The sequence below is a fragment of the Morone saxatilis genome, unplaced genomic scaffold (assembly GCF_004916995.1).
Source record: "Morone saxatilis isolate NCDOM2014 unplaced genomic scaffold, NCSU_SB_2.0 Contig16, whole genome shotgun sequence".
NCBI classification, from domain to species: Eukaryota; Metazoa; Chordata; class Actinopteri; family Moronidae; genus Morone; species Morone saxatilis.
Window position 1 is genome coordinate 24,908,556 of NW_023339718.1, and position 27,434 is coordinate 24,935,989.

Sequence of the window (27,434 nt, forward strand, 5' to 3'; positions counted from 1 at the left end):
CCCCACCCCCCTGATACCCCCCACAGAGTGACAGCAGCCATGCCTCTTCCTGGCCATTACACGCTGTAATTGTTTCTTTATTTTCCTCCTGTCAGACCTTCGGCACTACCTTCCTGTGGCCTTATGTCACCCTCTGGACCCACAGAGAGCATAAGGCCAGATCAATGAGCTCACCCACAAAGCCCCGACAGTACGGGCTCACACATAATTCACCAGTCGCACGTCACGCTGACTAACTGGAGTTTTTATAAAGGTCAGCGAACAGAGGGATAAAACAGAGTCAACAACCCATGGCATCTTATGTCAAGGAACATAACTTTAACGTCCATTTACAAAACTCACTGTCCTCCATTGATGGGTGGAAACAACCAGGTAAATATCAACCAATCTTGGTCTTAAATGACATCCAGTGTTGATATTGAGGTCTTTCAGTTGATGTTATTGCTGCCATGCAGACAAAATAGGGAGAAAATACTGTAAGCTATGCTCTGTTCTGCTAGCATTTGATGTCTGATGGTAGCTAGTTTCACACCAAATAATCATTTACATATATATGTGTCTCCATCACTGTCTTCTATGCTTGTCTGTGTCAAGGGTCTGTGTGATGAGGGAACCTGAGCAACCCACACAGCGGAAGCCTTTACACAAGATCTGGCAATTCGTCCTTCGATGACATTTGATACAGCCCTATTATGGATATCAGCACTTTAACATGCTATGGCGGAGGTTTAAATGAAGAACAGAGTATTGTTTTGGCTAAAGTTGCTTGAAGTTGGGAGACTTTACATTCTATAAATGATGACTTTCAAAAGTTACGCTGAAAAGCTTACAAAGCTACAAAGTTGGATGTTAATTATCTTAATTAGCGATCCTTTTCACAATATACAGTCATTTCACCCATTTTTATGTGCAAAACATACATCAGTGCAGTTTAAAAGTTTACAACAAAATAAGCCTGCAGCCGGTTGAGATATGTGCCATAGCTGCATTATCTAATTAAGGAACAGATGGGTCTCAAGTGGGTTGAACCTGAACTCAATGGAAAGCATAAAGGTATTATTATGATGTGCAGACACATCAGCTTAGTGTTGGATTTATTTAGTTAGTCTTTCTTACTTTTGCTTTTGTCACTAGCTTTCTAGATCCAGATGTTGCAGCTGGAGTTACATGGAAAAACATGCTATTTTTAAGCAGGATGGTAGTCAAATGAACACACACGTAATTGCCTTCCTCAAACAACTGTATTTCAGAAGTGAGACAGGTGGAGAGTTGGTGGAACATTTTAATACTGATTCATGTAAAAGCAGTGAATTAGCCACTGTTATTCATGGACACAGCGCATTGATTGCAGCCTTCAATATGGTGACATCACTGCAAGACCTCAATAGTATGTCTACTTTTTATTTTTAGAAAATCTTTATCTTTTCTGGTGTTAACTCTGTCTACAAAATCAATGCATCTGCACGTCAATATCATTTACAGTGCAGGGNNGGGGGGGGGGGGGGGGTGGAAGCTGAAGTTTGGTGGGTTTACCCAGCATTTATTCCTGTTGACATTTAGCTACAAAAAAAACAAACAATAAAGCCATTGAGGAAATAGACAACCGAGGAGAGCCGAGCGCCAAGTTTGGGCCAGACCAAGATCTTGATGGGCTGTACTGTACGTGACAGGTGTGGGCCTGCAGCTCTCACCTCCCATTTGCTGTCCTGGGTTTTCCTCTTGAGCTGGATGTTCCAGTTCTCTGTGTCCACCTCGGCGCAGTGAGCGATGGTCATGGCCACTGGGCAGAAGAGGTCCAGACCTGGAGGGCCGTACGTCACCTCTGGGCCCAGGAGGATTTCACAGCCTTCCAGTGTTTGGACACTAAACACACAGTGACACACACGGGTACACAGAATGAGGCACATTGTAAAAGATACATAAACAGAAGCTGTGTTCCTGCAGAGGAAAGACACAGCCTGTGCTTACATTTGGTGACGCATCAGCAGAATGACTGAGAAGTGCTTTGCAGGATCATAAATGCGTTGGGAATTGCTATTGATATTGAGCATCCTGCACTACTCTACTCTTAGTTATTAAAGATCCCCTCCAGACAATATATATATACAATATGTACTTGGAACATAATGGTGTGTCTGATATGTTTTGGTTCTGCAAACATGCCACATTAAAATCTTTAAAAAGTCCCTACTCTTCTACTCTATGAACAGTGCAAATGTGTCATGTTCTAAAGTTTTGCGCTGGACACAAGATCACTGTAGTCCATTCTCAGTGGATGTGCACTGGTGGCTTCAAGTTTCTACATCACACTGTACAAGTTGCATACTGGACCAGGACTGACTTCCAAACTATAGACATATAGACTACAGATAAATGTGAAAACATCCTTCTAGTGTCAAACATCACACTGTAAGATTAAGAAGAGGTTTTTTGAATCTCACTTACATGATCCATAACCTGTGATAAAAATAAACCTCTCATTAAAAAAAAGGTGAAAGAGATCAGCCACATTGTGCCCAGTGTTGTAAATGGCAGCATATTTCTTGCTGTAATCATTAAGATTGTAGGCTGTTATCTTTAAATGACTCCATATAACAGTTTCTATTTATTATCTCAGAGCCATTATATGAGCTGGTGCTGCATTTAGAACGCATGTTGACTCCTCAAGTTCAAGTTATTTCTACACAGCCAGGCTGCTCGAATTTGTTCCAGCGCAGGTGAAAAAGTCACTGTGATTTGCCGGTGAGTTGGAGTACACTCATTAAAAGCGGCTTACAACAAACAGGTCTCGCCAGTGGATGGTGGCAGCAGCAGCGGTGGTTGGTTTTTCGAAAAAAAAGGGCAGGCGGGATCATGACAGAGGAGATCAACGCCTCAACAAAGCTCTCTAAGCTCACATCAGTCATCACAGATCAGAGATCTGAGAGTGTTGATTTGTTAGGATTTCCTGCTTTGAATGAGAAGTGATCTATGGACGTCATGGGAGCAGCAGCGTTAGCGTAAAATACACAATGACTTAAAACTAACAGGTAGAGAATGAAGAGGAATGCCTAATGGTGTAGTAGCGGATTAGTGTAGGATTCAGCCCAATCTGCTGTTAAAGAGATGCTGCATGTAAAAGAGCAATTTTAGTTTATTACAACTTGGGTCTTTGTATTTTTGACCATTATTTCTATTATGATAACACTGTACCCATTACGACATTGGTGAGATCTGCAAACAGAGCTACATTTCTACTAAAGTTCAAAGGGAAAATAAAGATGAGCGGTCAGATGATCAGACAGTAAACAGTTCAGCATGATCATCTAAACCACTTAATCCAACATAAATGACACAATAACATCTAACATAGCGATGTGGGGTAAGAATTTAAGCTCTTATCGTCTTTTTCTTTTAGTTTGGAGGTTGGTTTATAACCGAAGTTCGTCTGACCGCTTATGTTTCTTGTCGAATGTCTATTTAGTGATGTTGCCACATTCCCACAGTAGTTTAAATACATTATTTAGTACTTGGCTGAAGCGAGTATTCAGTACAGATAATTAATTTCTCCTTCTTTAGAAAGGAAGAACAGAAAGAGTGGACTTGATATAGCAGTAGACATTACATTAGCTTTTCTCAAGGGTTCCCAAACCTTTTCATTTCAAGGACCCCCACAAGAGATGCACATTACACCAAGGACCCCCAATTTGAGAGGATTTTGTCTAAAGGAATCTCTTCTTAATTTTTTTAAATGTTTTTTTAAGTTTTCAAGATTACAGTCAATCAGTGATTAAACTAGGATCACTATAAGTTAAAATCAATAAAAACAGATAACCTATTTCTTGCCTTGTTGTCCCAACTTCCATAAAATGTGACAAAAATTTAAATATTCCATTCCTCCTTTTGTGGTGAACCCTTAAAACCTACTCAAGGAGCCCTGTTGTTACCTGGACCCCGGTCTTAAAACCACTCTAAATTAAAAGCTGCTTCATGCTCTTTCTGGCTGCTGACATCCACTCCAGACTTTCCAATTACTGCCTTAACATCTGACCCATTGTCTCTTGCTATCAGACCTTGCAGGTACCATCTCATTGCACAACCACCTCACCCTCTTCGCTGTGTCTCTTCGCTCACAATCACTTTTTCTCTTATGTCAACACTGCTCTTGACTGGTCTGGAGAGAGCTCTCGATCCCTCAGCCAACAGCCCTGAGCCTGATCACACATTTAATGTAAAGTGTAGGCAAGGAGCAGATTACCTGCTCTTTAAGCAGCCTGCAGCTCGGGGCCCAAGAGTCCGGCAACCGTAAAGCAGCCGGCTGAGGCTAGCATGAACTCTTCTCAGTTCCACTTGTCATCACGATGAAGGGCTCTATACGGCAGCTTCTTGAGCCCCTAGACGAGGTACATTATTTAAAGTGAGCGATGACTCACTCCTGATGGACCCGGGGAGCCGTGCAAAGTGGCAGATTGGGCCAGCAGAGGAGATGGCGGACTTAATAAATGCCCACATTAGCACGCTCCATTAGCTTCACCTTTATTTGCTTGTAGTCTCCCACCTGTTTGTCCCACTGTGCTTTTGTCCATTTTTAAGTTGACGCAGACACCTTATGTGGTGCATGGATACATAAATCAAACAGGCATCTAGAGGTGAAGCTTTGTGCGTCGCGATATCCAGCAGAGACAGTTTCAGTTCTCTCGGCTTTGATCATTCATAACGGCCTTAACTGAACTGCAAAGCAAAAGCATTCATCAAAACAACTTCAGTAATCAAGGACCAGCAAAGTTACTTGATTGAAAGAACAGCTCTGTAAAACATTTACAGTAACTTAACCTAATCACCGAGCTGTTTAAAAAAACATCGCAAGGCACTGTGCCTTGATTTATAATACCATCATAATGACTATTCCACTAACTTTGATGCCACTTCATCTCTAGTCCCGGACCTTGGTGTACTACATTTGACATGGAAAATGAGTGTAAGCAACAAGGCTAATCACTTGAAACAACTCACCATGCCATTTGGTCACTTATCATCAAGAGTGCTATTCAGATAACTAAAAATAACGTTCAAAATCACTGAACAAGTTGAATAAATGCTTGAAGCACTTGTCCAGTTGGCACACAAACAGTGGTTTGTGTGCCAACCCTAACCCTATACTTTGCCAAGTTGTACCATTGTGTATGTTTCTTGCTTTTGTACTGCAGACAGTGATTCTTGACTCATATCAAAAAAAAAAAAGTTACCAGTTACTGTTAGGGCTGTTAGGGTTGTGATTATATATTTAATACCACCACCACTATTAATAATGATCACAATAATGTGTGGTTTTTAGCCATGGACAGTATGTAGAAGTTTAATGTCTTGTGCTTTAACTGCTGTTTCGAAGGCTTTTCCATCCTGACTAGAATACAATATTCAATGGATACATATTGTGGTATATGCACTGTATACTCAACTTGTCGTTGTAACCTTTCAGGCTCACTGCTGTGAAGAACCTGAATGCCTCACAATCAATTGTTCACTTCTTGTTTTGATAAAGTCAATAAAGGACAAAGATGTATGTGTTTGTGTGTGTCTGTGTGTGGATTCCAGGTGAGTCATGGATCTATTTCAACAGGAAATGGAAAAGATGATGACCACACTGAAAATCAATGTCCAGTTTAATCTCTATTCCTTTTTATAGGTGTTATTACCCACAACATAAAGGAATAAAACCTTTAAATGTGACATTAACACAGGTTTTATTTTGAAGATTTGGTATATTTTGTGGTAGGGCCTTAGGGATTGCAATGTCAATCAATACTGGGCAGTCGGCCCAACCATTTACACTGTATTTAAACGCGAGACATCTCAACGACTATCCAGATTTTCAGGGAATTTTATCTGTGGTCCTCAGAGGATGATTCCTAATGATCTTGGTGCCTTTCCTCTAGCACCACTGTTAGGCCACACAAAATTTAAAATTTAATAAGCACATTTGCTCTTCCTTAAGGATGCTTTTTTTCAATTCTGGATGCCCTATGAACTGTTCCCTAGCATCACCATCAATCCTAAATGTAAACCTTTGGCATTACAAATTAAAAGCTTATGTTTAATATTACCCTGATGTAATAATTGTTAGTAGTACATGGATATATCGTCAGAGATATACTGTTGTGTTTCGAAGTACAAGGACATTTAACAATTCTCTGCTGTTTAAATAAAACATTGTTGATTGTATCTATGACATTTATATCACCATTTATAATTATCACAAAATACAGGTGTATGTATCAGTGTTAACACATAATTAAAATGTGGTAACACAAATGACAGCAGAGAAATTACCCACCCAATAATAATCTGCTCTAAGCCTGTTTTTATTTACAGACATTTTTCGATTTGCTCCTACTTTGTCATGTCTTCCATTGCTGTCAAGCTACTGTTAATTAAACAATATAATAATATATATAATAGTGTGCATGAATCATCATCATCAACAGAAAAGTAAATGGGAGCAGTGCGGTAGACAGGAAAATATAATAACATATACATATTAAAACAGGGTACATTACAAATAAAGGCATTTTTCTAACAGAAGCCTTTTTCACATTAAAGATTCTTTATGCATGAGTTAAATAAGGTCAGAATTTACAGTATGTGTAAACTTGTGAGTGTTCAGCTCTCTTTCACAGAGTTTGAATAATTCAGTAATAATATGATAACAGTAAATGCTAAGGGTGTAAAGAAATATCGATGCACTACAGTATTGCAGTTTTGGTTTTGTGATACTGTATTGATTCTCAAAAACACTCTTTCGGTTTTTGTGTTTAAACCCTCAACCTCTATATAGCAGTGTTGTAAACTGAGGGCTGTGATGTTGGATGGTACAGGGACTGTGATAAATAGAAATGCAGATCCCACTGCTCTGATTGTATAACAATCTGCTAAACTTTTTTTAATTCTTTAATCTATGACAGTTTTTCTACAATTAGATTAATGAAAGAAAATATAATATATCGCAATATATTAATACCTCTGTATCATGATATGTATTGTGTTGCCAGATTTTTCCCAATACCCAGCACTAGTAAATACAAATCTATAGTAACATTATGAACATGACTGCTTTTGAGCAAGTTTGACTAGCTGGATATTACATTTCAGTTATTTACATAGAAACATGTACACAATAAGTGCCAGTGCAAACACGGGGATCCTAAAACAATGTTACATCACATGAGCCAGACAGCATAACAGACAAGTAGGGGGAATGTCGGAGACATACTGTAAATGGATAGATGACCTGTCCAACCTCTAGAGCGGTCAAACATCTTGGATTAAGATGGACCTCAGTTTGAAGTTTGACAGCTCTTATTTCTAAAATGTGATGTCACCTTGGTGGGGACATGGAGTTGTGCGCTCTGGACCGAAACCATGAACACTGTGTGACTGTCCAGAGATCTGTGCTGTGAGATCTGTGGACCATGAGAGCTGATGGCTTAGAGCAGGAGCTGCCACTTCCAGGAAAACAGATCAGCTGGGTCAGCCACTGTGGGCAGCCTGGACTCTGACTGGAGGGCCAGGCATGCGAACAGGAAGCCATGTCACACCTACGCACTGGTGCACTTCTCCTGACAACCGTGTATATTAGATTATCATTTCAGCCCTCACACTCCATAGAGCTTCAATGCACTTTGAGTTCTGAGAATTTTTCTGATTTATTAAATAAAACTTGGACCGGGAGCGTCTAGACGACAATAAATAACAGTGCTATGTCCCAAATGTTCAACCGGGCCCCTTTCATAAAGCACACATATGGAAACTAGTTTCATCATTAAAAGCTCTTTTCCTACCAGGACAAAGGCTGTTTCTGCCTCAGTAGGTTGAGGGATTTATCTTACAATACAAAGCACTCATAAAACCTCAGAGGGAAATATGTCTGACCTAAGCAAAACCACACCTTCAAAAAGATTTAGATGAGCCTTTGAAAAGCTCAAACCACACTCTTCTTTTTAAAATGAAGCTTTAATGGGACTCTATCGGGGTGTGGAAAAGTAGGTTGGACAGGGATTGGGTCCGGACGCTGCAGAGGAAAAGAAAGGATACAATTCTCTGCATGTCCCCCCGGCCTGCCAGGATGTAGACAGTGATTGACAGCTGGCGAGATGACAAGCACAACAGACCACAGGGAGAAATATGGGTGTCTACAGTAAACATCTCTCTGCTCACACAGAGCGGCGGAAAAAATAAGCAATTGAAAAGCACCTCCGTTGTCCAAACCAAATACTGTCAGGTTGGAGCCTGAAATATTTTGAAGTGTTTCAAAGGTGGATAAACCAGTGGGAAAACCAAACGCTTTATGCTGGCAGGTACAAATCTATAACAGAAGATAAAAGCAGCTCTAGACCTTCTTGTAAAGATTGATAAAGGCATCATGGATTACAGATACATTTCAACAATACTGCCTAAAGAGGATTTGCTGCAGAAACTAGAGATCAATGGGTCTCTGTGTACTGTAGAGCATATGTGACCACAAAGTATTGCTGCTCTGCATTCTTTGAGGTCAGTCAAAAACAACGTCAAAACGTATCATAACTCTTTTAAAGGGAAAATGGAGTTTAACAAAGACTCTCTGTCCTTACAGGCGCTGTTTGCGCCTTATTATTTCAGTCAAGACGATCCACAGCCCTGTCATTTTTACCGTTAATGTGTGCATTTTGTGGGGTCTTTTTTCTTTTGTGACTTTGTTAGAGCAGAGAGGGTGTGAGAATAAACTGACACTTCAGAGGAAACTCAAAACCCTTGTGGCTCTCCGCGGGGAAGAGCGTGCAAAACCCCCCTGGAGAGAAGCTCAGTCCATCCAAGGGTCATTACCTAGCTGTGATCAGAATACATAATGCTTGCACTGCTGAGATGAAAGGCCTCAGGAGACGTCTGCGCCTTCTATTCCGCCGTGCATGTCTGTCAGTGCAGCACGCTCCATTCATCACTGCATTCATCATCGTTTAAACAAGCTTCCCAGGTCGTGACTCTCTCCCAGAGCGCCACATTGTTGACACCGAGTGGAGTACATAACTACATATTGACTCTCGGCAGAGTGGCGGGGACGAAAAAGAGATTGGAGGATTGGGGGTTTGACTTTACTTCCAATGAGTCCGTTGGCTAAATGAAGGACTCTATTGCAAAGCCCCTGGGGTCGCGCAACATGAACTTGAGTTTCTCCACAGCAGCTGGGACATCAAAGCCCAGACTACCACCTGTGAGGGGCTTCTGGAAAATGAACACCCATATCGTGACATCTAGAGGACTCCTATAGAGAGTGGGAAGATAGGCTGCTGTGCTTGCTGGGCCCATCTGTCACACAGCCTGCCGCTAAACACACAGAAATGTGTGGATGGCCATAGGGAGGGTCACACATCTACCCTCTGTATGAACCACTGCCCACAAATACATTATTTTTGTTTGTTTTAGGGCCAAGAATGATGATGAATGCATTGAAAATGCCTATAATTAATGTGTATTGCAAATGTGTATTGATCCAGGGCTGAAAGTAGTCCCCAACAAATGCACTATTTCCTTCTGTTTGAGTAACATTTGCTAGAAACTACAATGCCCACACACAGTAGTGGGAGACAGCCAATGTTAGTTTATTTATTGTTGGGAATGTAGTATAACACCAGCCTTATCCTTTAGTATTTGAATAAAACCTCAAACATAATTAGAAATGCTGTGTGGGATGTCTTCAATGTTCTCATCATTTATGGCAAACATATTAACAATTGAATGACACAGCACAACTGGGTTTATAAAGAGCATATAGAGAGTCACATATAAGGCCTCTCTATTGGCTATTGGTTAGTCTATTCTGGACTGACCTTCCCAGAGCTGTGGACACACTTGAAGAATACAGCTATGTAACAGTGTACCGGCAACAACACAGATTAACACTGAATTGATTGTAGTGCTTAAACCCCCAACCACTACAGTAGTTGTAAATGTAAACTGAAGTATTTTACTTCAGTATCGCAATATATTGAATTGTAACCCCTGTATCATGATACATATTGTATCGCCAGAATACACAGCCCTATTGCCTCAGCATACTGTCTACACAGAATATGTGTGAATATGTATAATATATGTGTATGTACTCTTTGTAGCTAATTAAGAAATCCGTCCAGCTTAGTCCAAACACAAACTAAACTTATTCATATCATATAATTGCTATGAATACTAATAAATAAATATTACAATATTATTATAAAAAATAAAATGTTTTGATTACATATACTAATTAATTAACTATAAATGGATCAGCACTAAAGCACTGCGGCTAATGGTTTGAAAGGAAATCAATGACATAGACATAACTCATTTACTTTCATACTATACCAGTATGTTCAGATTGGCCTGCCTTCCTATTATAGTCTTTAAATCTAGTGACAATAAATCCTCTCATTTATCTTTTAAAGCTTGAAAATCTTTTAATGTCATACTTGGAGGAAAGAATGAGTGAAGTAGGCATGATAATAAATAACAAAAGCTCATTAAGCTGAACTCAGCTCAGACAATAAACAGTAAGAAAACATATTTCTTTGATATCAGCGTGCTTGAATCTAATACTGCTGTAATTAAGCCACCAATTATAGAGCGCATTAAACTTGCAACTCTATAATCTGCTTCAGTAAGACAACAGAGTCTCGAGAAGTGAAGGTCCTATCAAACGGCTACTGACTTAACGCTGCGGCTGTGATGGAAGTAACAGAGGGTGGTAAATAATTAGAGAGAACCAGGACGGTGAGGACAGGGGATGGAGAGTCAGGGGAGATGGATGATAAGATAGAGGGACACTGACAGACAATAGATGCTTGAAATGATATTTGGGTAAACTCTGGCCTCACCTTGCCTCTCCCTGATTGATCACCATGTACATCTCCCAGGACATATTTTCAGCCACGGCTCCATGAGGCACCAGCAGGCTGACCCCTGGAAAACACACACAAATGCGTCAACATCAACATCTCCAGTCGCCTGACAGTGTAGGGCAAAATAAGGGCTTACAGCATGTCGTACATGCAGGGGTTACGGGAATATGTATGAGCTTTGTTTTACTTGGTTGAACTGTGGCATTTGAAAAAAATAAGGTGAACCAAACTTAGGTGTCAAAACAAAATGTTCAAATATGACTTTTAGCAGAAATAGAAAAACTATAAAAAACACATATCATGGCCCATGCAAACACTGATCATTTTGAACACACAGCATGACAACACAGCCATGACTCTTTTCTTTCATATTAAACAAGCATTATTAGACATGTCAAGTAATTATTTTGCCTTGCCTGAACCTGTGCGTTCTAATACCTTGACAAATTAAGGTTGATTGGTCACCAGGTAGCAAGTGTTGTCTGTAAATAACCAACCTGTTGATAGCCAACTGTCTAGAGGGGATCTTTAAATGACAGAAGCCATGTTTCTCTTTTGAAATTTGCTGTTTCCATTCAGTTTATGGTTAAGGTTTCTTAAGTGTAGGTACGCAAACTGCTTTTTTTATAGTCGTGGTTAAAATAAAACAACATTGACTGTTGGTACACAACAGGCTGTGAACAGCAGCCTCCCACGTCACAGTCACAAGCTTTGAACATCAACCTCAACGTCCTCCCTACCTCTTATCAGACAACAGCTAAATTTGTTAAATATGTTTCACAATGTAATCCACTGGTATCTTTTCCCATTCAGTCTCAGTTTCCCAAGATACAAAATGATGTCTTGCGTGTATTTACAATTCATTTCTGTTCTACCCCTCACAGTTTCAGAGCCCACTTGTGAAATACATCTAAATGATTTGTGGTCTAATTAGGAAATTGCACAGGCTCACTTGGTGCCCTACATACTGCAGGTTTAAAGAGAAGTGGACACACACAAGAGTGTCTATGGTCTGCTGAATTGTGATCGGCCCACTGCAGTAGTGATGTTTTCTCACTGACTGGCGTTATAGATTTGGGCCTGACTCAAAGCCGATTCATTCTCTTTTGATTTGTCTCCAGTTGCATCACTATCAGGCTTTGCACTCAAGGGAACATTTCATCAAATATGTCTAAAACTGACCAGCCATAAGGACTACCAAAACTTTTTAAAACACAATTTATTAAGGGAGACTGGATCTCCACTGAATATGGAGATGACTGGATCAACAGTCTGGATGAACCGTCCAAAAAAGCTTGTTTTTCCAACATCATTTGAGTGGCCGCTACAGTTTTCACTGGTACTTTAAGAACTACCAAACAAGACAGGATCTGCAGACTGATCAGCCTGGAATAAATGTGTACTGTTCACAACATAGATGGATGAATCGATATTTGATTTGAATTAAGTTGTAAACACAGTTTGTCTGACACTATCTGGAAGAAGAAAACTGTCTGTTCTATTTATTCTGATCTCCTGAACCAGCAACGCTCGCTACACTTTTGATTATGCAACATCTTTTGAGAGGCAAGTGGAGATTTCTGCGGAGCAACACTGCCCCACCACTGTTGCCTGACACTATTCATCTGCTTCTGTGTGAATGGTGAAGCATTCACATTGAAGAGAGGAGAGAATATAAAAGCCCTGCTTTAACAAATAGAGGAGCAGAGTGGGAGATGACAGATAAAGCTGGTTTTGTCAGCTCTGTTGAAAGTGAATATTTTTTCATATTTGTGAGACGTCGGCCATCTTTGAAATGTGCATTTTAACTCGTTTGTTTTCATTAAATAAACATTCTGTGTCACATGTTAGCGGCGGCTGCTCTGCAGAGACAGATATGAAGATTCTCAGCCAACAGTACAACTGGATTTCTTGTGTAGCACGTCTTTAAAGTGTAGCACTATTTAAAGGGTCAGTTCAAGCAAATAAAAAACAAACAGCACGAAGCATGAAGAACGAGCAAAAGAAGCAAATATCGTCTGCACTCTGACAAAAAATATGCATTTAAAAGAATACACTGAAAAAAAACAACTGTACACACATTATAGGAACCCTGTGGAGTTCTCTTGTAAAAATAAGTTCTGTTTATGATCATTTTGTCTCACCAAACCGAATATTTTGAATGCTTGAGGCAACGCTTAGATTGTGTAAACCGTTTCTATGGCACACATAAAAAAATGTGTGTGTTGATGTGCGTTTTCTGGAAATTCTGTTGGGAGTTGTATTATGTTATAGGTCTATACCACTGGCTGTCAAACTATGGTAAGGTACATGAGCTGACTCTTGTGGTAAGCATAGGAATCTCTGAAATATTACATTTTATAATATTTTGTTTCAATATCAGCCTGCTATGAGTCACTTTCATGCACATAGCACATGTTTACATCCATGATTAGTTACAAGCTAAAATGTGATGATAAGATAGTAAGTGGAGGTAAAATGAATGGTTCAGAAACACTGCAACTTTGGGTCCAAATGGGAACTATTCGGAAGAGAAGTGCAGATCAGGAGAACCCCTCTTCCACCATGACATACAGAAAAGCACTGCACATACAGACAACACGAGCAGTAATGCTGAAACATAAACACAATAGAAGTTTCTGGGGTTTTACTAAAATCTGACAAACAATAGTTAGCAAATATTCATCCTAGGTTATATTGACAATCACAATGTTATAACTAACATAAACATTCAGCATCACTGGTGAATGGTTTACGCCATCAGTTGGTATTGAAATGGCTTGCAGTATTTATATTTGCCTTGGTTTTTCTGTTTGTAGTGTGTTTCTTCAGGCTGCACATGTTTTTCCAGATTGGTGAGTGTTTCTTAATTTGTTGTTGTGCTTTATGTAATTATAGCAAGTTTTTAGTGAAGATCTTTTCTTCTCATGCTTGCATTTTGTCCATTTGTATGTGCTTTCTTAAGTCTCTTGGCCCTTTATGGAGGGTCTATTTTTATCTTTGGAGGAAAGTAGTTACAATTAGTAATGTTCAAAGTGCAATCTGTGGATTTTGCGGGGAAATTGTTTTTGAAAGCATAAGTTGCTGCTGAACTTTTTAAATGTCACTTTTACATGGATGCTACTAAAGTTGAGTGAGGAAATATACTTTTTGCAGTTATTCCACTCTTTTAAAGACTGCATTTAAAAGTCAACTGAACTGTACAGATGCAAGGATGTTGCTATTTCGGTTCCATGTCACTACAGTAACGAGAAAGCTCCAGTCATCTGCAGTGAAGAGCTGTGTATGGCTGGCTATTCAGTCTAATGAATAGTGGTCCCTGCAGACAGGCCGTGTGAGTGCTGCACTTGACGGCAGCGGCCCTTCACTCAGACCCTCAGCCTGAAAGACGACCACAGGAGGCTGATTTCACTCCACCTCTCCACGCCAGCCGAGGGCCACCGCCACGTACACGAGGAGCGCAGGAGGGGGGCTGTAAGTGCAAGGGTACACGTGGACTGTTGACCTGGTGACAACTGTAACGGTCCATGCAAACTCCTCCAGTCGCTCTGTTTGTGTTGGCGGAACACGGTGACAGTTTGACCCCAGTTTGCCCGAGAGAGGCAGGATGTGGAGGAATAACAAACAGCTACCTGTCTTGGCAACGGCACTGATGGATCTTAGCAACAGCTTACAATATGTGGTGTCTAAGGAGTGTGTAGGTGTATTATTAGTTGTGATATAGTAAGAACGTGACTTACTTTAACAAGCTGAGTTGCTGTGCAGCAAAAATGCATGTTGCTAAAATCTTTTATCAACTTCTAACACAAAAAGTTGTGTAATAGATTAAAAAAATATATTTATAGAAGTTTACAGGGCACAGGAAAAATTAGCTAAATGTGGGGGGGTGGGCAGAAACAAAAAATGATTGCGCAAGCAACATCTAAATCAGCTAATTATTATCAAGCCTAATCAGCTACCAGGATTATTGTTACTATGCAAGCTGCAAGCTTGGCACATCGCCCCTGAGGAAACAACATCCAGCTGCAGCAGGAGCACAGGTGCTGAACCAACAGACAGACACTTTCCCAACAACACAACTTGCTATAATCCGTGTGGATGCAGCAGCAGCAGCAGCAGCAGCTTAGTGAGCAGCAACGTAGATGGTAGCCTGCTGTTAATTATGCTTCGTAATAGTTTGTGTAATGTGCGTTTAATCACAGGTTGGGTATCTTAATGAGTCGGGGTGGATTCTGATTTGACTAATTGTAGGTAACGGGTTGGTTCCAGTACTGAGCTTTGAAGGTGCAGGTTTGCAAAACTGGACCCGAGGAGGTAGGATGCTTTTTTTTTTAAATTATTTTCTTTTGTAATCGATTTTTTTTACTTGATATTTTTCATACAGTATGTATGCATTCATATGTATTTCTTTAACTTTGACATGTATTTATGGCTTGTATATGTGTGTTGCACATACATGCATGATTTATGTTACGGATAAGATATGGACACAATAAGGGGAGCATACATTATTGATGATTCTGCATTATAGCAGACCAAAAGGAGGTCATTTGACACATTAAACAAACAACATTTAATCACGGAGCATTAGAGATGCTGCTAGGTGGATTTTGTAACTTTTTTAACTGTTTCCAGTCTTAAGCTAAGCTAAGCTAACCGGCAGCTGGTTGCAATTTACATTAAGTGTACAGACAGTAGAGAGCAAATAAGTATATTTCCTCAAAAATCTATTGCTTTAAAGGTCCAGTGTGTAGGATTAAGTGGCATCTAGTGCAACAAAATCCACAAATCATGTGAAAACGCCCCAATCTAGAGCCATGTTTCTACAGCAGCCCAGAAGGGACAAACCAAACCAAACCACTGGTTGTAAACATTTTTTTGTGTTTCATGGCCACCATAGTTTTCCATCGTGTTTGGAAAGGGTGGGTGAAGCAAATGAATTGTGATCGCGAGATGATACTAAAAACCTACACACCTTCAAGGTCCTTTTGGGAAACCGAGCCCTGCACTGCTGTCTGAGCTTTAATATTTTCCAGGAATGCACAAAACCACTTTATCATTTTAGGAGACTCAATAGCTTTAAAGTAAGTCACTTTGATTGAGTCGCCACTTTATGAGTCACCTGAACTACAGGCTCAGGAACAGGCAGAGTAGTTAGGTAGAAGGTATAGCCAGCAAATTAACTGGAACCCTAACCCCAGACCAGGTTGAATGACTTGTACTGTTAGGAGATAAAGCCATGAGCATCCTGAACCCTGGGAGACACCAGAGGAAATATGATATAGTATTTAAAGGACCAGTATGTAGGATTTAGTGGTGTCTAGTGGTGAAGTTGCAGATTGCATCTAACTGTACACTGCTCGCATGTGTATTTGATGACCTGGGAATGAGAGCTGTAAGTGTGTATTAGGAACTATGCTGGCCGCAAAACTCATTAAAAATGCAAAATGCCCTATCTACAGCCAGTGTTTGGGTTTTCCATTCTGGGCCACTGTAGAATTATGCTGGTTAATATTATTTTGTTTATGTTATTTATTGTATGACTTGTTTTATTCAATGATTATGTCCTCTCAACATGTCTCTTTAAGTTAAACATTCATGTGTTGTATGTTTTGGTGAGCACTATTAATATGCTGATCTATTCTCGCCCCTGCTCTGGATCTGTGTACCCCCTCCTAGAGCTGAGAAAAGTTCACTTTTTTATGTGCCAACAAAACCCAACAAAGAAAGCCTGCACTTGCTTGATGCACACACAGCAGACCGTTTATGACAACAACAAGCAGCACCGAAGTGGAGAAAAATTGGTGGAAAATGTTTGTTGTGTCTAAACATCGCTGGCTTATGGTGGTTGCTATAATGAGAAGTTACTGCAGCCTCTCATTATGGCGACCAAGTGTACGGTGTGTGAGCTGAACAAAAAAAGAAGAGATTGAGACAGTGATTTTTCTGCTAACAAACTCAGTCTGTGCTTTTATCGACTGCCTGTGAAACTCACCGGTGTTTGGCACCACCAGACGGCCTCCAGGGTGGCCGAATACGCCAGTGGTCCTCAGCTGCTCTTTGCCGGCGCTGAAGGGCCCGTTGAGAGTGAGCAGGCCCTTCTTGCGTCTGTCTGCGGTGTTGCAGTAGTCCCGGCTCAGGTCCCGAGGGAAGGTCTCGGCGGGGGCTTTGGCGTGGAATTCCGCGCGCTCGGCCACACCTAGCGAAACCATAAAGGAGCTCTGAACTTTGACCTTGATGTCGGGCAGGGGGTCGAATAGCTCTTTGTCGGCGCTGTCCTGGAAGCAGAGGGGAGTGCTGTACGTCCGTCCTACTGTTAAGTCGGGCTGCATTGAGGAGTTGAGGAGCAGCGGGTTGCCTGCAGAGATGGAGAGATAGCACACAGTCACCTAAAAGCCTTGTGTACATTGGGGAACTCGTTTAATTAATGAATCAAAGCCCAACCACTGCGTTTCCTGAACAGCACTTCCATGGAATAATGAAATTCACTGGTGTCCCAGATACAGCTAAATAAGGTCAACATTTTAAGAATTTCTTCATTTTTCATGACAGGAGAGACATGAAAGAAAATGTGCCACTCAAACATACACATTGATTAAATATTACTAGGGGATTTCTGTTTGCACCACAATACAGTGAAATATTCTACTGCATTATTTTACAAAAAACAAACTGATCTGAGCTTAAATTCACCTTTAATCTCCAGAATGAATACAAATTCCTGGGTATCCTCAGGTAGCATTACTCTAGTTTAAACCCGGTTTAAGAGCCACATCTCTGGACTCCTTCTACTGAAATGTCCTGCAGCTGACCAGCGAAGCTCCAGCACCAATTAAAACAACATGTCCGGGCAGGCGACCAGTGCATCAGAGGTAAGGGAGCACAACCTGGGCAGAAGGTCCAGGGCTCGGAGCCACGGTCAGAGCGTTAGATTTAATTACCAAGCACACACACAGCTTGATCTCCATAATCCATCTGCTGGAGTCAGCTCCTCTGGACACTGAGTCGTCCTCCTGAAGGACAGGAGGGAGGGCCAGGAGGGGTGTAGGTGACTGCTCTGTAAATGAGGGGAGTCCTTCAGCTCCCAGTATAGACCCAACAGACTGCAGAGGGGGGTCTTCATCTGTGGCCATTAGATGTGACGACGCTGCCAAACGGAGCGAGGAGCGCGCCGCATCGATCTGGCAGACTGAGGCGTGCGGTGCCCCTGGATGAGCTGTGCCAAGATAACGGCGAAGTCACTGAGTCCTTGCTGCCCAGCTGTTGCCTGTTGCAAGGCAGGAGGCTAATGTTGTTTTATTTTTAGGGAAATCATTAATTACCGGGGGCATGATTTGTGATGAGCATTATGGGGTGTATTGGTTTTGACTTGTTCTTCAAAACCCAACTTTTCCTGTCGTTTTTGCCTCCTCAACAGAGTTTTTTGCATATTAAGACATGGATTATGACCAGAAATCTATTCACAACTGTACTGCCTCTCCAATTCAAATAAAAACATTTAATAAAATTACAGTGACTAGGACTGAAACTAATCAATCTTTAATAAGTGATTCATCTGCAGATTATTTCCTTGATGAATCAGTTGATCTTTATGTCTATTACACTTTTCCCTAGAGAGTTTCAGTCTTAAAGCAAAGAGCGAAAATGACAAATTCCTACTTTTGAACACAAAATGCCATCTTTATTTTGATTTGTATCAATGCTTATTACATTACTATTGTACAGATCAATGAATCTACCACTGTGATAGAGTTCACTTGTATTGCAGTAGCAGGAAGTGTTGCAATGTACTGAGAGGCTGTTACAGTAGTGTATTTAATTTAATGTTTTATTTATAAGTAGCACCTGATATATTGGTCAGGCGATATTGGCCTATCGTGGACATATCGGTATCGTATTGGCATATATGTTATCCGATATGCGTTGACAAGGACAGACAGCTTGTGGTAATATATTAGTGTCACTGCTAAATCTCACTAGCAGAGTGCGCTGTAATTTAATACTGTGGCAAACAGCTCAGAGTGAGAGAAGAAGCCGCTCTCAGCAACGTCAAGTAGAACTTGTTGACAATATACATGTTTAATTATTTCTCTTATTAAAAAATATTTAACTGAAATATTCTCTAATAAAGTTATTTTTTTACAAAAGCATCCATCTGAGTACATTTGCATTGTCGTATCGGTGCACAATCACCAAAGAAGAGTTTTATTTTAATTCCAGCATTCACTACATCGGACAGCATATCAGTAATCTGTGAATGTTTCCCTCTAATATCAGTATTGATCTACAAAACAACAAACTTCATGGTCGACAAAGACCACGATCAGTAAACTGATGCAATGGCGTCACAATCATTATTTTGTCTTGTATAAACGTATGATTCACTGCTACGTTAGACAGATTCTAAACTTCAAAATGTCTGGTAATTGTTTCCTGCTTATCACCGAATCCATTCATCCACCAGTCATTTCAGCCAAACAGTAAGTGTGGTTTCATTTCAGCATACGGTATTAACATCGTTGCTTGGATTGAACCTGTGACATCTGTGATATTGCTCATGTACTCTCATCCGCTAGGTCACCATGCTCCACAAGCATTACAAATGATACAAAGCATGAGCAGATATGATACAGAATAACATTTTCAGATAATTGCCACTAAGTTAATGTTCCATGAAATATGAAAATATGCATTTTTCATTTCTAAACAGCCCAACAGTGACAGGGAGCCTATAGGCAACTCTGTATGTATTCCAGCTCTTGGTCAGAGCTGCAGCCCAGTGGACATTACCTCTCTGCAGCTGACATTCGATCACTGCGAAATTTTCTCCCCTCTGGTTGAGTGGAGAATGATCTGATTATCGCTTGAGTGTGCATCTTTAAGAATGGCGCGGCGAAAATGGAATGGCAGTGGTGAGATGAGAGAAGTTAATGAAATGTACCTCAGGTTGAATACCTTGAGGGATAGGTTTGGAATTGGGCCTCTGATTAAAAATCACTCAGAAGGAGAAGTAATGTGGAGAGACAGGGTCAGGTCCAAAGACTCATTCAGCGCTCTGCCTTACAGCCGCTCCGGTAGCAGAGAGCCATCCGAAAGCATTTAGGAGCTTCTTTAAGAATTTAAGGTGTTTTTTTCCCCATGTGATTATTAGGCATGAAAAAGCTACTGATTTGCAATTAAACACACACTTTAAGTGGTGTTTCCCCCCCTGGAGGAAGTGTAATTTCCTATGTTTATGAAAAGGAGGGTAAAATGTTACCAATGCAATCGCGGCAGAAGTAGGCTTATATAAAATGCCTCGACAACTTCCTCCAAAACAAACTGGGGTGAGGAAGTGTTCTACATTTCACGGGGAGCCACGGCCAAAAGAGGAAGGATGAGGCTGAAAGAGAGGAAAATGGAAGGAGTGATTGTGGCCAGTGGAGGGCACAGCAGGCAGGCTGCGGGGAGAGCTGGCCTATTTAAATAGGATTGATGACCTGTTGGATGTAGCCCCCCATTTTCCTCACACCCTGTCTGTCGTGTGACGAGGGGTGGGGCTCGACCGACTCCCCAGGCCTTGGGGGACCAGTGGAGGGGGGGAGGGCACAGCGTGGGCTCCGGCAGATCTTCTCACGGCGCTGTCACCTCGGCGGCGAGGATGGATCGCCCCTCGCCACGATGGCTATCACTTGCGCTAACCCAGAAGTGTCAGTGACAGTAATATGAATGCCTGTGGCGAGGCTGGCCAGGACAGCCGCAGTCACATAACCAACAGAAGTTATTGCTGTGCACAACAAAAATTGAATTGATGTTCACTGTTCCGTACCCCTCACATTTATCCATCAGTGGTTTAGGCCAGTGTAATCTGATGGAGGAGATTGGTTGCCTGACAGTCAAATGTGTGGTCCGTGGGGAAGGGGTGGGGCGATGCCGGTCTCTATCAGAGATTGATTATCTCCTGCTTCACAATAACAGAGGAGCAGGTCTGTCAAAATAGAAGGACAGGTCCTTTCACTGATTATGGAGGTATAAATCCTAAGCAGATAGGGATGCTGCAAGCCATGCTGCTTGATGCAAATAAATGCCATCAATCACCGGGTTGGCCCTGTCGCAGAGGTCTTTGATGACACCGCCTTTTGGCCTTGTGGTCGTTGGTGCGTGTCAACGTGGAGTTGATGGCGTTCTCTCTTACCTTGTCTAGTGGTCTTGAAATTGAAAGACTGGAAACCCCCAGCGAGCGCAGAGGAGTCGATGACGTCCACGCCATACTCGCTGTGGTTCTTCCTGTACAGCATGACAGCCACTACGAGGATTGCCACGGCGATGATGCCGGCTCCCAGGCCTGAGTACAGTGCTACGTCGTTGGAGCTGTCCATACCTGAAGCACACGAGACACACGAAAAACAGAGAGCTACCGTAAATTCTCATATGAAAGCCATAATATAATAGTACCAGGGTTGCAGTTTGCATGAACCAATAAAGGCCAGTTGCTAATAAAGGCCAGGTAAGCAAAAGCACTGAAGCCTAACAACAGCTGTAAAATGGTAATATTTTGTGTAACGTCAATTTCCACAGCACTAATTCAATACAATTATTAGTCATATTAATACCAGTCATTTTTTCTTTGCTGTACAACGGATCATTGTTAAAAGAGAACTTCTATACAACAAAGTCTGTTCACAGGTCTTGGGGAGTATTACTGCATATGTGAGAGGGTTGTAGAAAGTCTTTTGTGTCTGCACAGAGGACAGCGCAAAATCTAATGAACTTCCTTAAGAGATTACTTATGAAGATCTGATGAACTGCCCCACAATCGTTGCTTGGTGTAGAGTTGATCCGAGCTTACCAGAGCTCTGCAGCATGCTCCTTATCTCTGTTTGAGGCTAGTGGCTCGAGGCTACATTAGCCAGTACTACCATAACACACCCGAAACTCTGACTGAATTGTTGCCAGTCAAGTTGCATTGTGGGAAATGTAGGCACCAGGTTTTGACAACAAAGACAAACGTGTGGAATAAAAACTGCCGAATGCAAGTCCGACAACGTTATAGTGCAATGCTGAATCAGTGGAGAGCTCTTTTGAGGTATTGTCATCAAAATTCAACACTTCCTGATTATTTTTCACATTAAAAGCCTATCTATAAAGGGGAGGTTGCAAGACTTTTAACATGAAAATTATTGTGGTTGAGTGTTGATTTCCTTCATGGTATCTTGTAGTTGTTGCCGGTGGAATGGCTGCTGTGACTCTGGCTGTTCTGATGGAATTAATGCTGTAGCTATTCACATTATAGTGAATTTATCAAGATGGCAGGTAACCATGGAGAGAGTATTGAGTTTTAATTAATTGGGGAAATTAGAAATATCCGTCTGATTCTCTCTGCCACTGATGTAAATAGAGGTCCCAGTCAGAATTTACTGAGAATGTACAGTATGTAAATGTGTTCTTCTAGGATTTGTACAGCACAGGAGTCTATTCTTTTTTACTGTGATGAAAGCAGCATTGCCAAAAAAGTGAAAAGGATTTTTTGAAAATGTTGCACATAAAAGAGAGTAGTCTTTGTTATATTAATAAAGAATTGGAAACTTTCAGGAGGAGATGGGGGGGCAGTGGAGACAATACTGTTATTATGTAGACATTCAAGGTCAAACACAGGCAAGAGCTACAATGTGTTACACTGTCTCCAGCATGGAAATGAAACAAGAAGGATGGAAAGTGGTAAGATGGAGCAGACCATCTGTCTTATCTCTCTATGCTACATTATGCACCACAGATAGGAATAAATGAACATGTCCAGCCGTTACTCTAAACTGTTACATATCACACTCAAGCTGCTAACATGGAGGGTGATTAGCCTAACTGCCTTTAGACCCACCGGTCTATATCCAATGGCTATGATGGATATCTCGCAGTGCAGGCAGTCAGAGCCCATGCGGCTCTTACTGGTGGTCGCCAGTCGTCCCGAGGACCAATCAGACGCAGATTAATTTAGAGTATTCCTACCAGGGTGATCACTTGCTAGATACCAGCTTGACGCACTCCCCGTTCAATCATTCAGGCTTTCCTTAAAGCCTAACGAAGAAGAAAGAGGCAGTAGGCACGGCTTTTACACTAATGTGGCAGGCTAATGAAAGCACTCAAGCTAGCACCTGACAATCACTTAGTCGGGCAAACTCCGACAAGTGATTGAAAGCCGCCACAGGAATGTGAGGACAGCGCCGTAAATTGGTTGAATTAGCTCATTTGCAATGATTACAACCCATTAATCCTCCACAACATAGCACATGTTCACTTGTCACAACCAATATATCTCCTGGCTTAAAGTAGAAACACAGCTGTGATGTCGCGGTTGTCATAAAAGTCGGCCACTGAATAATGACATGAATGCATAATGAACGCTTGCTTGGGTTAAACCAGGAGTTGCCCAGATCAAAGTGAACTAAAGGGTGGTAATTCATGATGTTTCAGTTTCCAGAGTATTTACTGAGAGAAGGCAAACAACTTTTTTAGCTAACTTTAAACTTAGAATATATCAAATCTTGCCCCCAGAATTCAGGGCACTGCATATTAGTGGCAGGTGGGAGGGGGAGTTGAAGATGAAAGAAATTCACAGAGGAAGACTCACTTTGAGGTTTAACGTCATGTAGCAGCTTTCGATCTGCAAAGACAGAGAGATAGAATGAGACAAAGAGGAGAGAAAGTGGTGATTAAAGTCCGAGACTCTGTGAAGTGACTAGCAAGTTTGGTTTCAGATCCAACACCCTGAGTAGAGAGAGCTTCTGCTGACTGTTACAGTATATGATAATGGCCAGGCAGGCATCATTACTGTCCTCATAGCACCATAGATAAAGGTGGTGAGGTGCAAACTGCTCAAAGGCTCGGAAATACCTCTGAGTCGGCTAATAATCTCAACACGAGTCCAAAAAACAAGTTTGATTTATTTAAGAGGAATGAAGTCACACACTCTTCTACCTGACTTTCTCCAAACGTATATTGTGGAAACCAAAATGAGCATCATAGTCAGAAGAACATTCTAACAGGGCTGAACAATTTGTGTTTTTTTTCTGACCAGTATCGGGACTGTGATTTAAATTGGGATAATTTTCTATAAATTAAAATCATTATATTGGTGGTCTACATAGTAATAAACAACATAGGGATGTGTCGTGAACGACATGCTGGCTTCTTTAAGACAACGATGGGAGCCGTTTCCGGTCTGAGAGACGATTTCTTGCTTTCTTGTGTTTTTGTAAATAAATTTATTCATTTAAGACAGATTAATCGGACTATTAGTATTTGTTAAGTACGATCCAGACACTTGTCACTTTCACTCCCAAGTGTAACAATGCAGTTCATTTAGACATTAAAGTTGCTGTAAGCTTTATTTTTCTGGTTAAATTAAATAGCTCCACATTCTGACAGCCATCGCTGGTATAGAGTGTTTAGTTAGTAACATGGGTCTCCCAGTCCCTCCTTTCCGTAGTAACCAGAGAATGCATTTTCTGTTATCCTGTTCTAGCTTTATCCAATCAGGAGAGAGAACTCCACAAAGAGGCGGTCCTCTCTGCATGTTCAAGCGCAGGCAGCATAATACCAGTGTGACGACGTGGGGAAGAGGGAGGGGACTGCAAGAACGGACAGGAAGCTAGCCAAAATGCCGATTTCACTCACAGCACCTTTAATGTAAGCTACAAATAAAATCGTGCATCTTGTGATTTGAGAATTGTGTACCTTTAAATCACAGTCTTGATATAAAAATGCTTCGTTCAGCCCCATCCTGTAGTCATCATTGAAATTTTGAAGTCATTGCATGTGCATGACCCAAACAGTGCAATGACATTTCATTCCAAACGTCAAGCATCATTCAAGAGTAAATGTCTGCACTTCCTACCCTGTGACAGATTCAGAATGACATACAATATGTCAAGTGAGCAGCACACAGGAGGAAGAGCGCTGACATTATCATGCACTGGGCATCTGTGTCAATCCACAGTGTGATACTTTTCCAACACACACCTCCTGTTCAAACATGCTTGTGGTGATTTCCCATGTTACAGTGAGCGTATATATGATGATGATAATGATAGGAAAATGATGACAATGATGATGATGATGATGTCCAACAGGGCGAAAGGCCTTACTCTGGGTACACAGTCCATCTGTGCAGTTCTCAGTGGCCTCGCTGTTCCCCTCGCACATCTTGCCTCGGTGTCTGGGTGCTGGGGAGTTGCATTCCCGACTCCGCTGCCTCTCGCACTGGCTGCTGCATACGGTCCATTCGCTCCACTCGTCCCAGCCTCCATCAACTGCAACATGAGGATATATACAAATGCGGACAAAGACATTAACATATACATGTGTCTGCACACATACCAAAAAGGCAAACAGAAAGACGAGAAGAATCTGAGGCACGCAGGTGGCAGCTAAGTTAAAAGGCAAGCCAAAGAGAGTGTCACCACGGTAGACAAAAACAGTTCATTCTAAGGTGATGAAAACACAAAGATTCAAATTTTCAGGATTACACACTAATGGAAATACCCCATAGAATTATTATATTCCTTTATGTACAATAGATCCTCCCTAAATTTACACACTGGACCTTTAATGAGTTTACATTCAGTATTAACAACATATTAAATGATAACCAATATCAGTATCCTAGTGTGTACCACAATATGCATTTTTTTTGGGCGAGCTAATGAGCCATCAGTGAGGTTTTTATTCCCATGGCCACAGCATCCCATGTTTTGAACTAATCGTAGTTTTTGAACTGAGCTTGTAGCTTTGATTTAAGCATCAAGACTATGGCATGCTGCCAGCTACCCCTTTATCTTATACCCATTTTCACAGAGACAACCCACAAACAAATGCCACCTACATAACTAGTTAAGTTGTGTGCCCACACAGTTGAGTTATCTCGCAGCTGGTTAGCCTAGCTCAGCAGGCTACGACTGGAGGCAGGAGGAAACAGCTAGCAGCCAAATTCTTTCTTTACATTTCTCTTTCTATAATGATTTAAAAAACGAATATAACTTGTCAATTAGTCAACTTAAGAGTTGTTAGTAAAGCTAAACATATTCTGACTCATGTTCTTCCTCCTCACAGACATGAGGTCCATCTTGAACGCTACATCCAAACTGTCAAACGGTTTAAAGATATTTATGATTAATTTCAACAAAGAACATCTGTATTATCTTTTATGTAATTGCAGGCACGGTCTCAAATTCCATTTTGGTGCTATATTTACACATATTAAACATTTAAATGTTTTCTTAGTGGGCACACACACATATTCAGTATGACACACACTACACAGGGTAATGGTGGTACAGCTTGAGAGACATTTTCTCCCCATTAACCCCTGGGCCTGTTTATATAATGGGATTTGATGCAAGGCTATGAAACCAAGACAGCCTGGCGCATGCTAATAGCTGGGATTCCTCCGCCTTGCTCTGTCATCTGATCAAGGAAGAACTCATCATGCTTAGCTTAACAAATATTGGGAGACCATATGGCGCCTGCAGATTCTTTGGCAGCAGTTGTGGTGCCCATAATACAGTCTGTGGGCAGTGGAGAAGGTAATCTTCCTTTGTGGTGTTCCATAGTCCCTACCTACACTCCACATTTGTTTGCGGTTTCTCCTCAGCTAGAAATGCAAATGATGTGTTTGTACGATGCGGAGAGAATGCTGAGTGCTTATGAGTTTGACCGCAGTCGCTGGTGAGTGTATGCATATTGTTTCTCCTGACAGTTCCCCTCTGACTTGTTGCTGTGATTCTTTTGAATGAGCTCATCTGCCTACTGGTAAACAATAGATACAGTCTGAGAAACTGTAACAACTGCAAAACTCTGAATCACTTTTAGCACTTTGTGGATACTTTTCACAATCCAAAGATTCTTTTTCTTTTGCTGCTGCTGCATTCTCATGCCCAGTTTCTTAGTCACCAGATCATTGACAGTTTATAATTAGTGGACAGAGCTTCTAGGTCTGTGAAGTGATGCCAACGTGCTAGTGTCTTCAACCTGCCTCCTTTCTAATGGCCAGCAGGGGGAGCTCCATGGGCTGCAAAAAAAAAAGGCTGATAATATTGAGAAATTACCCTACTTCTCACTTAATTCAGTAAACTTAGTAAACGGTTTCCTAATGAGTTTAAGGTCTCAATCTTCAGTCTTCTTCCATACAGCACAATGTTCATTTAGTAAATGATGGTCCAATTTAGAGTAAAATAGATGATAAAGCAGGGTATGCCTTGGTCAAAACGCAGAACTCGAGGCTTCAAAACGGTACTCCACAAACCAATGGGTAACGTCACAATAGGTTGAACCACCTAGTTGAACTTCTAGAGCAGCCCAGAAGGGAAAAACCAAACACTGACTGTAAATCGGGGCCCTTCTACTTGTTTTGCTGCCACCGTAGTTTCTCCTACACCGTTCGCAGCCCGTTCTCATTTCCAGGTTGTCAGAAACAGACACGAGCAGTGTTCAGTTAGTTGCAATCTAAAACCACCAGATGCCACTAAATCCTACACACTGGTCCTTTAGGCAGATATAATGTTTACCATGATC

At 41.3% G+C, this 27,434-nt stretch overlaps 1 protein-coding gene across 1 annotated transcript in view; it reads right to left on the reverse strand.

Moving 5' to 3' along the window:
* unc5db (unc-5 netrin receptor Db) overlaps positions 1–27,434 on the reverse strand; it is a 192,004-nt gene that overhangs the window by 25,232 nt on the left and 139,338 nt on the right. Inside the window, exons 7-12 of the mRNA XM_035659245.1 lie at positions 25,010–25,174; positions 23,494–23,526; positions 21,064–21,249; positions 16,885–17,247; positions 10,866–10,950; positions 1,692–1,863 (exon numbers count right to left, since the gene is read on the reverse strand). Coding sequence (XP_035515138.1) covers positions 1,692–1,863; positions 10,866–10,950; positions 16,885–17,247; positions 21,064–21,249; positions 23,494–23,526; positions 25,010–25,174 — 1,004 coding nt within the window. The remainder of the gene's footprint in view (positions 1–1,691; positions 1,864–10,865; positions 10,951–16,884; positions 17,248–21,063; positions 21,250–23,493; positions 23,527–25,009; positions 25,175–27,434) is intronic.